This window comes from Oratosquilla oratoria, chromosome 16 (assembly GCF_046742065.1).
Source record: "Oratosquilla oratoria isolate Oo_2021 chromosome 16, ASM4674206v1, whole genome shotgun sequence".
In the NCBI taxonomy this organism is placed as follows: domain Eukaryota; kingdom Metazoa; phylum Arthropoda; class Malacostraca; order Stomatopoda; family Squillidae; genus Oratosquilla; species Oratosquilla oratoria.
This window is the reverse complement of record NC_134792.1, coordinates 45,044,518-45,059,414: the sequence shown is the minus strand read 5'-3', so window position 1 is coordinate 45,059,414 and position 14,897 is coordinate 45,044,518. Positions and strand designations below refer to the sequence as shown.

General features: G+C 41.8%; 2 protein-coding genes across 2 annotated transcripts in view; both read left to right on the top strand.

The window, feature by feature from the left end:
• LOC143033947 (small ribosomal subunit protein uS11) overlaps nucleotides 1-14,257 on the top strand; it is a 28,603-nt gene extending 14,346 nt beyond the window's left edge. Inside the window, exons 3-4 of the mRNA XM_076199638.1 lie at nucleotides 9,745-9,897; nucleotides 14,161-14,257. Of these exons, the coding sequence (XP_076055753.1) occupies nucleotides 9,745-9,897; nucleotides 14,161-14,226 (219 nt within the window). The 3' untranslated portion in view covers nucleotides 14,227-14,257. The remainder of the gene's footprint in view (nucleotides 1-9,744; nucleotides 9,898-14,160) is intronic.
• LOC143033945 (uncharacterized) lies at nucleotides 65-9,786 on the top strand. The gene is made up of 2 exons (XM_076199637.1): nucleotides 65-4,760; nucleotides 7,187-9,786. Exon 1 carries the CDS (start codon nucleotides 154-156, stop codon nucleotides 760-762), a length of 609 nt encoding a protein of 202 aa, XP_076055752.1. The 5' UTR covers nucleotides 65-153; the 3' UTR covers nucleotides 763-4,760; nucleotides 7,187-9,786.
• Nucleotides 14,258-14,897: the final 640 nt, after the last annotated feature.

Below are 14,897 nucleotides of genomic sequence, written 5' to 3'. Positions count from 1 at the left end.
GTTATCAGGGAGTGGTGGGTGGAGGGGCAGAGGGGTGTGTGTGAGAGAAGGGGGACGGGTGGGACTTGGTGGAGATACAGGAGGACATTTTGGACAGTTTGTTGAAGTGGACTAAGGGGGACATTTCATACATTTGTATAATGTGGGTAACAGATGGATGATAGGAGGGGCGATGTTAAACATGCCTCTGTTCTGCTCAATGGTTTTGAAGCTTTGAATGGCGGCCGCTTCGAGGCATTTCCTCCTCACCCTGTCTGGTTCACTAAAAAGAAGCTCTGCGTTATCCCAATCCATCAGGTGGTCGTTGGTGTTCCGGTGGATAACACAGGTATTGGTGGTGATGTTGTTCCGGGAATCATAGTGATGCTCACGGATCCGGGTCTTCAGGTCACAGGAGGTCTCGCCGATGTATATTTGATCACATCCAGCACAGGGTATGCAGTAGACACCAGCGTTTTTTCCCCACATCTCGTCCTGGCTGTCACTCCTTCTAGAGAGCTCTTTGATAGTTCTGCTGGACTGGCCCACTACCTGTATGTTGCAACACCCAACCACCTGATGGATTGGGATAATGCAGAGCTTCTTTTTAGTGAACCAGACAGGGTGAGGAGGAAATGCCGTCGTACCAATAAAGGTTTCAATCTCACACGGTGTTTATTCTCGCAGTCTTGTCAGCGTTTGCCATTGTGTTCCACAATTAACACACTCATATTGGATAGCAAGTATGTACATTCAGTCTGTCTTCCGCCATACTCTTGTTAGACATGTATAACTGATTGTGAAAGGGTTATTTAACATATTTCCATTTTTGTTATGTGCCTGTACTGTTCCACTTTACAAGGGAAAGGGGACAAGTGTGAGTGTAGTAGTTTCAAAGGGACCAGTTTGTTATGTTGTTGGGAAGGCTTATGGGAGGGTTTTGATTGAGAGGACTGGGAGAGGAACAGTGTTGGTTTAGGACAGGTAGGGGTTGTGTGGCTCGGATTTTTGTGGTAAGATGGATGTGAGAAAGCTTTAGAAAAAGGTAAGGATGTTTTTTGGGCCATTATGGATTTGGAAAAGGCATATGACAGGGTAGAGAGGAAGGCACTGTGGGAGATGTTGCAGATATATGGGATAGAAAGAAAACTTTCAAGAGCAATCAAAGAGTTTTTATGAGAATGTTAGAGCTTGTGTTAGAATCAGAAATGGAGAGAGTGAGTTGTTTTAGGTAAAGGTGGACTTTGCCAGGGATGTGTTATGTCACCATGGGTGTTGTTGAATTTATACATAGATGGGGTGATCAGAGAGGTAAATATAAAGGTAATGGGTCGGGGATTGGAGATTGGGAAAGGAAATTGAGAAATGGGGGATAAGCCAGTAGTTGTTTGCTGATGACATCGCACTTGTAGCAGGATCAGAAGAGGGATTGAGGAAGTTAGTGACAGAGTTTGGGAAGGTGTGTGAAAGAAGGCAGTTGAAAATAAATGTGGGTAAAAGTAAGGTATGGAAGGCAGATGTGGAAGGAGTGGATGAGGGGCAACCTAGGATGAGATGGATGGATGGGGTAAAAGGGGCTTTGGGGAAGTACGGGAGAGGACAGAAGACGGATGAATGGAGAATGGTTGTACATGGATGCTGTTGTGATGCATGCGGTGGAATGGGCGGGGGGTGAGGGAGTATGTGTGAGAAAAATTTGATGCAGCCCGAAGGGATTTCTCCCTGTCTTCTCCTTTTCTGCATGAGGGGAAGGAGAGGGGGGTCGCTGATTTAATGGAGCAGACTTGCTGTGAATGTGCTGTGTCTTGTGACACTGCTTCTGACCCAGGGCAGTGGACAAGATACAGGGATGACCCATCATCCAGGAGGTGCCAAGATAAGAGGGTGGAGGGGAGTGGATTGTGATGGGGATGGAATGGGTGGGAGTGGTTTTATGCCTTTGTTTTTTGGCTGCCAACCTTATAAGGGGGAAATAGCCTTGGTATATGTATGTATATGTAAAAGGTGATGAGATGTACAAGGGGAGAAAGTGGCAGCATGGAGCATAAAGGAGGAAGAAAGGAGTAGTTTGAATGTGTTTGAGATGAGGTGCCTGAGAAGCATGATAGGGGTTTTTAGGCTTGATAGAATGAGAAATGAGGAGGGGGGTGGAAAGGGCAATTGGAGATTGGGTTGATGAAAGAGTATTGGGGTAGTTTGGACACATTGAAAGAATGGGTGAAGAAAGATTAGTAAGAGGCATGGAAGGCAGAGGTGGGAGTGAACATGAGGGTGCGACCAAGGATGAGATGGATGGATGGGGTTAAGGGGATATTGGGAAAGAGGGGAATGTCATTTGAGAAAGGACAGGAAAAGACAAGATAGGGGTGAATGGAGAATGTGTGGATGATGCTATGATGCATGAGGTGGAATGGGGGGTGATGAAGTATGTGGAAAATGGTTATTTGACGCATCCCAAAGGGATTTCTCACCATCTTCTCTCTTTCTGTATGAAGGGATGGAGATGTAGGGTCGCTGATTTAATGAAGTGGCCTTGCTGTGGATGTGCTATGTCTTGCAACGCTGCTTCTGACCCAGGGCAGTGGCATGATGCAGGGATGACCCATCATCCAGGAGCCAAGATAAGAGGGAGAAAGGGGTGGTGGTGAATGGGAGTAGAGTATGTGGGGATGGAATGGGTGGGAGTGGTTTTTATGTCTTTGTTTACCTCCCTTGTTTGGGGGGAAAAGCCTTTGGTATGTGTATATTATGGCTTCAGACATGTGAAGGAATTGCACAATGTTTATCTTCTTGCCTCTTTTCTCTTTCTCATATATCAGTTCCTATTCATTCTTTTCTTTGCTGTCTCCCTTTGCAACTACAAATTGAGGTGAGAGTGTTAAGTTTTGTAAATAACTAGGGGATAAAGGACTAATACCCTTGTTGCTGGACCATTACTAGCATAGTACCATCATTGGTTTCCAAATCAGACTTGCACGTTGAAGAAAAACCACTCGAGGGTTGCACTCACAAAAATATATATTGTACAACAGACCAAGCACCTGCATCTTGAAACTAGTCATCCTTGACATGAACTCATACACCTTGTATTTTTTTTCCAACATTTCCTTGGAGTGAACTTTAATAAAGTCCATACATGACCACACCAAAAACTGCTTGGTAGGGCCAGCTATGAATAAAACAAGTAATGTTCCTGTGAGATAGACATTAGGATACTATCCCTGCTCTCATGTTTAAAGTCATAATATCCAAATCTATAACGTAGGTACAGACACTTTGTAACCAGGGCCAAGCTCCACTTGTATCAGGTTCATCAGTATTTCTTTGTTATATGAGAGTTGACAAATGACAAAATAAAGAACAACAAGGTGTGTCAACTGATAAAGGTATTAGATAGGATCGGGTTGATTAGAACGGTCTAAACTAAGATGGTCAGTTAAGAAGGGGGCGTGGCAAGACATTGGCAAGGAAGGCAGATAGTAATGTAGTCTTGAAGAGTGAACTGTGAAGAAAATTGGGTGTTAAATCCCATTTGGTTACCAGCCTCCAAAGCTGTTACTAGGGTGCAACTCCTATAAAGATTGCACTTAAAATATTTGGGGGTATATTAAATTGGCAACATCCACCCAGTCTTGATTATGTATTTTGATTGGACTAGATTGCCTGACAATCCACTCATACTGAGCTACACGTATGTACATTCAGTCTGTCTTCCACCTGGTTCTTGTTAGCCATGTATGACCTACTTGAAGGTGAAAGGCCAGTTTGATATATATGTGTGTGTGTGTATATTTTATCTGCGTCCATTATGGATTGTCATAATATCTTGTTAGGCTTTCTGTTTCTTCAGAAGTGGAGAAGTTGAGATGGCTTAAACTTCTATTTCTTTAGAATTGAAGAAGTTAAGATTACTTAACTTCCACTCCTCCCCTCTCCCTTTCCCCATTCCTCCCCCCTGCATGAGACGGGGAGGGAAAAGTAGAATAGGGCAAACTGAAATGGAAGTGGATATGGCAGCATGTCTGCAAGGAAGGCAGATTGTAATGTACAGTCTTGTAAGAGGGAACTGTGAAGATAATATTGGGCACAAGATCCCAGTAACCAGCCTCCAAAACTCTTAACAGGGTGCAACTTGCATAAAAACTGCACCCTAAATATTTGGAGGCATATTAAATTGGCAACATCCACCCAGTCTTGAATATGTATTTTGATTGGACTAGATTGCCAGACAATTAACTCTCATATTGGATAGCAAGTATGTACATTCAGTCTGTCTTCCACCATACTCTTGTTAGACATGTATGACTACTTTGATTGTGAAAGGGTTATTTAACATATTTCCATTTTTGTTATGTGCCTGTACTGTTCCACTTTACAAGGGAAAGGGGACAAGTGTGAGTAGTAGTTTCAAAGGGACCAGTTTGTTATGTTGTTGGGAAGGCTTATGAGAGGGTTTTGATGTTGGGAAGGCTTATGGGAGGGTTTTGATGTTGGGAAGGCTTATTGGAGGGTTTTGATTGAGAGGAACTGTGTTGGTTTAGGACAGGTAGGGGTTGTGTGGATCGGATTTTTGTGGTAAGATGAATGTGAGAAAGCTTTAGAAAAAGGTAAGGATGGTTTTTGGGCCATTATGGATTTGGAAAAGGCATATGACAGGGTAGAGAGGAAGGCACTGTGGGAGACGTTGCAGATATGGGATAGAAAGAAAACTTTCAAGAGCAATCAAAGAGTTTTTATGAGAATGTTAGAGCTTGTGTTAGAATCAGAAATGGAGAGAGTGAGTTGTTTTAGGTAAAGGTGCACTTTGGCAGGGATGTGTTATGTCACTATGGGTGTTGTTGAATTTATACATGGATTGGGTGATCAGAGAGGTAAATATAAAGGTATTGGGTCGGGGATTGGAGATTGGTAAGGGAAATTGAGAAATGGGGGATAAGCCAGTAGTTGTTTGCTGATGACATCACACTTGTAGCAGGATCAGAAGAGAGATTGAGGAAGTTAGTGACAGAGTTTGGGAAGGTGTGCGAAAGAAGGCAGTTGAAAATATATGTGAGTAAAAGTAAGGTATGGAAGGCAGATGTGGAAGGAGTGGATGAGGGGCAACCTAGGATGAGATGGATGGATGGGGTAAAAGGGGCTTTGGGGAAGTACGGGAGAGGACAGAAGACGGGTGAATGGAGAATGGTTGTATATGGATGATGTGATGTATGAGGTGGAATGGGTGGGGGGTGAGGGAGTATGTGTGCGAAAAATTTGATGCAGCCTGAAGGGATTTCTCCCTGTCTTCTTTTCTGCACGAGGGGAAGGAGAGGGGGGGTCGCTGATTTAATGAAGCAGACTTGCTGTGGATGTGCTGTGTCTTGTGACACTGCTTCTGACCCAGGGCAGTAGACAAGATACTGGGATGACCCGTCATCCAGGAGGTGCCAAGATAAGAGGGTGGAGGGGAGTGGATTGTGATGGGGATGGAATGGATGGGAGTGGTTTTTATGCCTTTGTTTTTTGGCTGCCAACCTTATAAGGGGGAAATAGCATTGGTATATGTATGTATATGTAAAAGGTGATGAGATGTACAAGGGGAGAAAGTTGCAGGATGGAACATAAAGGAGGAAGAAAGGAGTAGTTTGAATGTGTTTGAGATGAGGTGCCTGAGAAGCATGATAGGGGTTTTTAGGGTGGATAGAATGAGAAATGAGGAGGGGGGTGGAAAGGGCAATTGGAGATGGTGTTGATGAAAGAGTATTGGGGTAGTTTGGACACATGGAAAGAATGGATGAAGAAAGATTAGTAAGAGGCATGGAAGGCAGAGGTGGGAGTGAACATGAGGGTGCGACCAAGGATGAGATGGATGAATGGGGTTAAGGGGATATTGGGAAAGAGGGGAATGTCAGTTGAGAAAGGAAAATACAAGATAGGGGTGAATGGAGAATGTGTGAATGATGCTGATGCATGAGGTGGAATGGGTGGGGGGTGAGGGAGTATGTGGAAAAAGGTACTTTGACGCAGCCCAAAGATATTTCTCTCCATCTCCTCTCTTTCTGTATGAAGGGATGGAGATGTAGGGTCGCTGATTTAATGAAGTGGCCTTGCTGTGGATGTGCTATGTCTTGCAACGCTGCTTCTGACCCAGGGCAGTGGCATGATGCAGGGATGACCCATCATCCAGGAGCCAAGATAAGAGGGAGAAAGGGGGGATGGTGAATGGGAGTAGAGTATGTGGGGATGGAATGGGTGGGAGTGGTTTTTATGTCTGTTTACCTCCCTTGTTTGGGGGGAAAAGCCTTTGGTATGTGTATGTTATGGCTTCAGACATGTGAAGGAATTGCACAATGTATATCTTCTCACCTCTTTTCTCTTTCTCATATATCAGTTCCTATTCATTCTGTCTTTTCTTTGCTGTCTCCCTTTGCAACTACAAATTGAGGTGAGAGTGTAAGGTTTGTAAATAACTAGGGGGTAAAGGACTAATACCCTTGTTGCTGGACCATTACTAGCATAGTACCATCATTGGTTTCCAAATCAGACTTGCACGTTGAAGAAAAACCACTCGAGGGTTGCACTCACAAAAATAAATATTGTACAACAGACCAAGCACCTGCATCTTGAAACTAGTCATCCTTGACATGAACTCATACACCTTGTATTTTTTCCAACATTTCCTTGGAGTGAACTTTAATAAAGCCCATACACCACACCAAGAACTGCTTGATAGGGCCAGCTATGAATAAAACAAGTAATGTTCCTGTGGGATAGACATTAGGATACTATCCCTGCTCTCATGTTTAAAGTCATAACATACAAATCTGTAACATAGGTACAGACACTTTGTAACCAGGGCCAAGCTCCACTCGTATCAGGTTCATCAGTATTTCTTTGTTATACGAGAGTTGACAACTGACAAAATAAAGAACAACAAGGTGTGTCAATTGATTAAGGTATTAGATAGGATCGGGTTGATTAGAACGGTCTAAACTAAGATGGTGTGTTGAGAAGGGGGCGTGGCAAGACATTGGCAAGGAAGGCAGATAGTAATGTAGTCTTGAAGAGTGAACTGTGAAGAAAATTGGGTGTAAAATCCCTGTTGGTTACCAGCCTCCAAAGCTGTTACTAGGGTGCAACTCCTATAAAGATTGCACTCAAAATATTTGGGGGTATATTAAATTGGCAACATCCACCCAGTCTTGATTATGTATTTTGATTGGACTAGATTGCCTGACAATCCACTCATACTGAGCTACACGTATGTACATTCAGTCTTCCATCTGGTTCTTGTTAGCCATGTATGACCTACTTGAAAGTGAAAGGCCAGTTTGATATAAATGTGTGTGTGTGTGTATTTTATCTGCGTCCATTATGGATTGTCATAATATCTTGTTAGGCTTTCTGTTTCTTCAGAAGTGGAGAAGTTGAGATGGCTTAAACTTCTGTTTCTTCAGAATTGAAGACGTTGTGATGGCTTAAACTTCCACTCCTCCCCTCTCCCTTTCCCCATTCCTTCCCCCTGCATGAGATTGGAGGGAAAGAGTAGACTAGGGCAAACTGAAATGGTAGTGGATATGGCAGCATGTCTGCAAGGAAGGCAGATTGTAATGTACAGTCTTGTAAGAGGGAACTGTGAAGATAATATTGGGCACAAGATCCCAGTAACCAGCCTCCAAAACTCTTAACAGGGTGCAACTTGCATAAAAACTGCACCCTAAATATTTGGAGGCATATTAAATTGGCAACTTCCACCCAGTCTTGATTATTTATTTTGATTGGACTAGATTGCCAGACAATTAACTCTCATATTGGATAGCAAGTATGTACATTTAGTCTGTCTTCCACCAGACACATGTTGTCCATGTATGACTTGCTTAATAGTGGAAAAGTTGTCCCCCCCCCCCCTCCCCACACACACACACTTTTCTTTTGCTAAGCCAGTGGTTCTTAGCCCTTGGGTCACAACCCAAAGTTGGGTTGCCAAGCAATTTGAATGGGTCACCCAGGATTTGTGGACTTGTTTTCCCAATATTACCATTCAAAGTATTAATCCTTATTGTAGAATTCCTAAGTCATGATTATCTAAGGGAAACAAAATTGTCATGTTTTTACAAGCACAAGTATTTTATGATTTAAGTAGGTGTTTATGAAGGTAAAGGTTGCCATGGTTGATCTGGACGGGATTTTGGGGTGCAGCCAAAAAAGGTGAACCCCTTCCATACGATGACACCTATGTAGGTGTCATGAGGCATGAGTGGGTATATGAGGATACTGGCATTAGCATCATGTTTATATTTTGTAGTTGTTGCTGAGTGACCCCCATATTCTGTGAACTGGCTTGATCATGTTTTCTGTTATTAATATTCATCATGAAAGAGGGAGAGTAATACAGCTGTACTTTTATATTTTATAACACGAGTATTGTGGTGCATCATCGTACAGCTTCTGCTGCCCATGAGAATTTTACTCTTATTGAAAAAGTTAAGAACCACTGGCTTAAGCCATACTATCATGCTAGGCTGTGTTTCAGAATTGGAGTGGAGATGGTTTAAACTATCCCCTTCCCTTCCCTTCCCCCAGCCCTTTTGTGTGTATTTACCTAGTTGTATGTTATGGGAAGGGGAGCTATGCTTGTGGTGTCCCATCTCTGTATCTCGGCATATCTAATTTGCTCTTATTGTATTGTTGTTGAACACACTATTTTGTCTAATATGTTCCATACTCTGTGGGGAAAGTTTTTTATTTATTTATTTGTTTTTTCCCAGGTCTCTTCTATAACTGTCCTTTTTGAGTTTCCCTCCATGTCCTCTTGTGTTTTTCTTATCTTAATTTAGCAAGTCATCTCAATCAAAGATTTCCACACCTCATAATTCTGTAGATGGTCAACAAGTCTCCATTTTCTCTTCTTTGTTCCAGAGTTTGTATTTCTAATTTTGATAGCCTTTTTTCATATGACAGTTTTGGTAGTAATGGGGGCATCTTTGTAGTTGCACAATGGATTCTCTCGATCTTCCTTATATTATTTTAGTACTGGGTGACAATAGTATCACAGCATACTCCAATTTGGGCCTTATCACTGTGACTAGTATTTTCTTTAATATTTCTTCATCCAAGTAAGTAAAAGCCACTTTTATTGATCTTGGCAAGTTATAGGTTTCACGGACAATTTTGTATGTTTGTCAAGGAACATCTTCTGTGATGATCACCTCCAGGTCTTTTTCAGGTCCCACTTTTATTACTTCCTTTTCACCAACTTTATATTGTCCCTTATATAGATGTATCTCTCCTTCCAAATTTCATTTTGTGTGTGTGTGTACATGCATGCCTTCCAGCCTATGAGAATAGGAAAAACTGAGATGGTTAATGGGCATGGCAGCATGTCTACAAAGAAGCCAGATTGTTATGTACAGTCTTGAAAAGTGAAGTGTGAAGAATATATTGGGCATAAAATCCCAGTAGCTTACCAACCTCCAAAGTTATTGATAGGGTGCAACTGCTATTAAGACTGCTCCCAACATATTTAGAGGTATATTAAATTGACAACATCCACCCAATCTTGATTGTGTATTTTGATTGGACTAGATTGCCAGACAGACTTGATTAACATTGTTGATCATTCATGCTATATTGTTATGCATCCTTTCTTCAGAATTGAGGGAGTTGATTATTTAAATCTTACTCCAGTTTCAGCAGTATTTCTCCTATTTCATATGAAGAGAGCTGACAACTGGGAGTTTTCTTATAATGACTGCCTAAAGTAATACCATAATTTTAATATTTCAGGATGTGGCTGAAAAGTGCAAGGTCCTAGGCATCAATGCCCTCCACATTAAGATCCGTGCAACAGGCGGAAACAAGACCAAAACTCCCGGACCTGGTGGTCAATCTGCTCTGCGTGCTTTGGCCCGTGCTGGAATGAAGATTGGACGCATTGAGGTATGTGTGGGCTATGTCTTTTATTCATTAAGCACAGCTGATGTAGATGAATACTAAAAGGTGCAGATAGCTGTTAATTGGAACATTTTAGTTTAGAACAACAATCCATTGCCCCAGGTATCTTGCAGGGTTGTGGGAATATGAGTGATGAGACAGAGTACAATTGGTGGAGTTGGGGTTAAGCATAGTAACAATTTTTGAGAATGTGTGAAGTTTGGGGTAGAGAGAGCAGGGTTTTTCAAGTGAATGCTTGTTTTATGCAAGGGGTGAAAAAGGATTTGGGAGATAGGGTTGATGAAAGAATATTAGGATGGTTTGGACACATGGAAAGAATGAGTGAAGAAAGACTAGTAAAAGAGGTATGGAAGGCAGATGTGGAGGGAGTGAACATGAGGGGACGTCCTAGGATGAGGTGGATGGATGGGGTGAAGGGGGCTTTGGGGAAGAGGGGAATGTCTGTTGAGGAAGGAAGGGAGAGGACGGAAGACAGAGGTGAGTGGAGAATGGTTGTATATGGATGATGTTGTGACTGCATGAGGAGGAATGGGCGGGAGGGTGGGGGGTGGGGTAGTATGTGTGAGTAAATTTTGATGCAGCCCGAAGGTATTTCTCCCCGTCCTCGCCTTATATGCAAAGGGGGACGGAGAGGGGGGGGGTCGCCGATTAAATGAAGCGGCCTTGCTGTGGATGTACTGTGTCTTGCGACACTGCTTCTGACCCAGGGCGGTGGGCAGGGTGCAGGGATGACCCGTCATCCAGGAGGTGCTCAGATGAGAGGGAGGGTGGGAGGGGTGTGGAGTGTATTTAGGGATGAAATGGGTGGGAGTGTTTTTATGCCTTTCCCTTTTTGGCTACCTCCCTTGGAAGGGGGAAAAAGCCTTGGTATATGTATGTATGTATGTATTTTAAATTTTATCATGGATTAAATTGTGTGGTGATGAGAGAAGTGAATGCAACAGTTGTGAGTAAGGGACAATGTTGCAATAGGTAGTACAATAAAACACAATGACAAGGGGTCAGGGATCTGATACATAGAAAATTGTAAGAAAAAAATCAGATTGAGTGAAGGGAGGGATGTATGGAATATTAAAAGGATGTCAAGAGAAACTATGAAAGGGATTTATTGTAATGTACAATGATGTTCAAATATGAAAGAAAATATTGGGTATGAAGTCCCAAATAGAATTGAGTAAGTTTGTTGATTTACTAACCTCCAGAGTTATAAATGTAAGTGCAAAGTTTATCAATACAGCACTGTGGATATTTGGAGGTATATTGAATTGGCAACATCCACCCAGTCTTGGTTATATATTTTGATTGGACTAGATTGCCAGACAGTTAATGTTATCATGATAAGTATTTTCTAGCAGTTCCCAGATATTTGAGCATTACAAACTTGCTTTACAGGCAACTCACTTATGCACACAAATTACTGCTTTGCCTTTGACCCAAGCAGTGTAGTAGTACAGTAAGTCCTTGTTATATGGTACATATGCTTTCCTGAAAACCCTTACCTCAAGTTGGAATTACCGTATACTGAACCCATTATAACAAGTTATAATAGGATATGGCAGACCCTTTTCCCTGCTCTTTCATTTTCAAAACACAAACGGATACCGTATCTGGGAATTTTTCTTACCATAAATAGAATTGAGGGTAGCAATTACTAAATACTGTAACTGTGAATTTACCGGATATAGAATAACCGTATAAGGACTCACTGTAGTAGTAGTAGTAGTTGTTGGGGGGGCATACCTTGTCTTAAGATAGTAGGTAAGTCTTAATTGATGTGAAATGCGTGTGTACTTTGACTAGGCCATCTCCAAGTGTGGAAAGGCTCTTTGGTATTATTGTATGTGTAATACCAAAGACACCCTCCTTCTTTGTAAAGGGAGGGAGGCAGTTTCCTAACATTTGTGTATTTAGTACATATTTCAACATCACCTCTTCTTGGCACCTCATGGATGGTCATCCAAGTTTCCCACTATTTGGGTCATGGGCAAAGCAGTAAGGCAACACTTCCAAAGCAATTACCCCCACTTCATTTTATGATAACCCCACTCCACATCCACTCAAGTAATGAGCAGATGGAATGAGCATACTTTTGGACCTCATCGTCCTTTCATTTATTTAGTGTTCCATTCCTCTTCACTCATTACACTCATTCCTGCTCAACAGGCATTCCATGTGCATCCTAAACCATCTGCCTCTTTCTCAGTCTTCCTTTCAAGTTCATTCCATCCACTTGTGCTTTCCACACTTGCAAGTTTTTCCACGCTCAAAATTTCCACGTGCACAGACCAGATCTGCACTGATCTATCCTGGTAGCTTCTTCACTCTCACATTTTTCAATGTACATTCATTTAGCACCTGTTATGTTTCTCTAAGTCTTGTAATTTCCACATGCACAGGCCAGATCACTTTGATCTAGCCAGGTTCCTCCACCCTCCATTCTTTGCCTCATCCACACATTTTTCAGTGTCCATTCTTGTAGCACCTGTCATGTTTTTCAAGCCATCTCATAAAGATGGTATTCTTTCTATATACATACATACCAAGGGCTTTTTCCCCCTTACAAGGGATGTAGACAAAGTCAAAGGCATAAATCCACTCCCACCCATTTCATCCCCACGTGTTCCACTCCCATTCACCACCCCTTCCTCCCTCATTTCTTGGCTCCTTCTGGATGACTTGTCATCCCTACATCTTGCCCACTGCCCTGGGTCAGAAGCACTATCAAAACACAGTACATCCATAGCAAGGCCACACCATTTAAGTGGTGACCCCCTCACTGTCCCTTTATACAGAAAAAAAGAGAAGACTGAGAGAGTCCTTCTGCTGCATCAAAACTTCATTCACACGTACTCCTTCACCCCCCATCCCCCACCCTCTCCCATGCATCACAGCATCATCCATACACAATCATCCTCCATTCACCCCTATAAAGGAGGTAGAAAGAATACACAACAGTCATCTTTCTACCTGCTTTATATTCCAAATTTACTTCATAGTGTCACAGGTACAATAATTCATTCAGAGAACTCGTCTGCATTCATTCCCAAATAACTGTCTCTTGTAACACTTGTAAAGCACCACCCCATATATCCTTTACTCTTTGGGCTGCATCTCCTGTAAAGATGAGGATAGTGGTAGGTATTGAAAATAAGCTCGAGGGCAGAGGTTCATCAGATTTGTCTTGTTGGCCAATGTGTTCATATATCAACATGTAAATATGCATGCTTCTTCCTTGGCAACCAGAGGTTTCACTGACAAGCATGCACACACGAGATAGACATGTGGACTACTGCAGGAAATTAAAGTTATGAAAATACTCATTGAAACCCTGATATGTCCAAGACTGGAATACTGTATGTGTCAGTAGTATAGTCCCCACACAAGTGAAGGATATAAGCAAAATTGAGAGAATACAAAGGGCATCAACCAAACTGGACCTCAGCCTGGTTGGTAGATAAACCATACGAGGAAAGAATAAAAGTACTTGGTCCGCCAACTTTGAATGATTGAAGAGAAAAAGGTGACATGATTAGTGTTCAGGTCACTAATGGGGAAAGATTGCATTGATAAGAAGAGATTTCCTGATTAAAGATGGGAGTCCCTCCCATCTTTAATCAGGATGTGAAGAAATAGTTTTCCATATAGATGCATAAATATGTGGAATAATTTAGGTGATATAGCCCAAGCAATAGACGATTTCAAATCTAAATATGATAATTGGAAATCAGAGATGTAGATTAAATCAGAACTGTTTACATGAATTGAGTTTAGGTATGTGAGACAATTAGAGAATATGAGAGGGGACCCAATGAGCATTGCTCCTTTCATGTATACTATAATTAGGTAAATACACATACGTGCACACACACACACATTTACAGCATTATGAAAGGGATGGAAGTTCTTGATTGAGATGACTTATTAAAATGGGACAGAAGAGAAACAAGACATGAAAAGAAGATAAAGGAGGACAGTTACAGAAGAGACCTGAAAAAGAATAGCTTTCCATATAGAGTGATTGATGTCTGGAACAAACTAAACAGAGAAACAGTGAGTGCCAAAACTACACAAAGAAGAATAAACTGGATGTGGAGAGATATGAAAACGGGTCACTGCCAGCTTAGATCTTGTCTTGTAAAATGCAACTAGGTAAAACTAGGTAAATACCATGCTCATGCACTCGTACTTGCTTATTTGTATTGTTGGATTCAGTATTGGCTAATACTCATTTATTTGATCTCTTTCCAGGATGTTACCCCAGTTCCCTCAGACAGCACACGCAGGAAGGGTGGTCGCCGTGGTAGGCGTCTGTAAACACCTTAAATTAATGCTTTAAGTGATGGAACATGTATTTTATTTTCCTTTTGAGTTCAAGTTTTTGCACATGATAAAGATGGGTTAGTAGAAAATATGAAAAATGCCCAGTATTGTCTTTTAACCCCAGGCAGGGAGCATATCTGTTCAGCCTGGTCATGTTTACATTAGTTAGTGTTGCCTCCTTGTTATGCTGACAATCAACATTTGACCTGAAACCTTAGAAAAGCAGTTGCAAATATATGTCAAAACCTAACCCATATATCACATACATCTTGGACCTCGGGAATGAAGAGGCATACCAGTTCCACCTCTACTTGGGATAAGAATATGTGACCATCCACGAGGGGTGTTAAATAGAATTTATAGTCGAAGTTATTTGTGCGTGTGTTTGTGCATACACTTTGATACATGGAAGCAGAGAAACATCAAGTTTTGGAAAAGAGCAAGAAGGCTCTGGAATATGGAAAGCAACTGTAGGAAAAAGTCTAAAAGGGGGGGTGGGGGTAAAGCAAAATTGAATGACAAACTAGTAGCTCAAGATCCTGACATTAGCAACAAGACTGGAAAAGGAAGTAACGGATTGGGATAGACAGCAAAATCCAGTCAAATTAAGTGGGAAATGTAGCTAAATAGTGAGGGAAGGAGACATCAAGATAAAGAAATGAAAT

What these genes read in the sequence shown, in the direction of transcription:
- LOC143033945 (XM_076199637.1), top strand. Translation starts at nt 154, where the DNA reads ATGGATGATAGGAGGGGCGATGTTAAACATGCCTCTGTTCTGCTCAAT.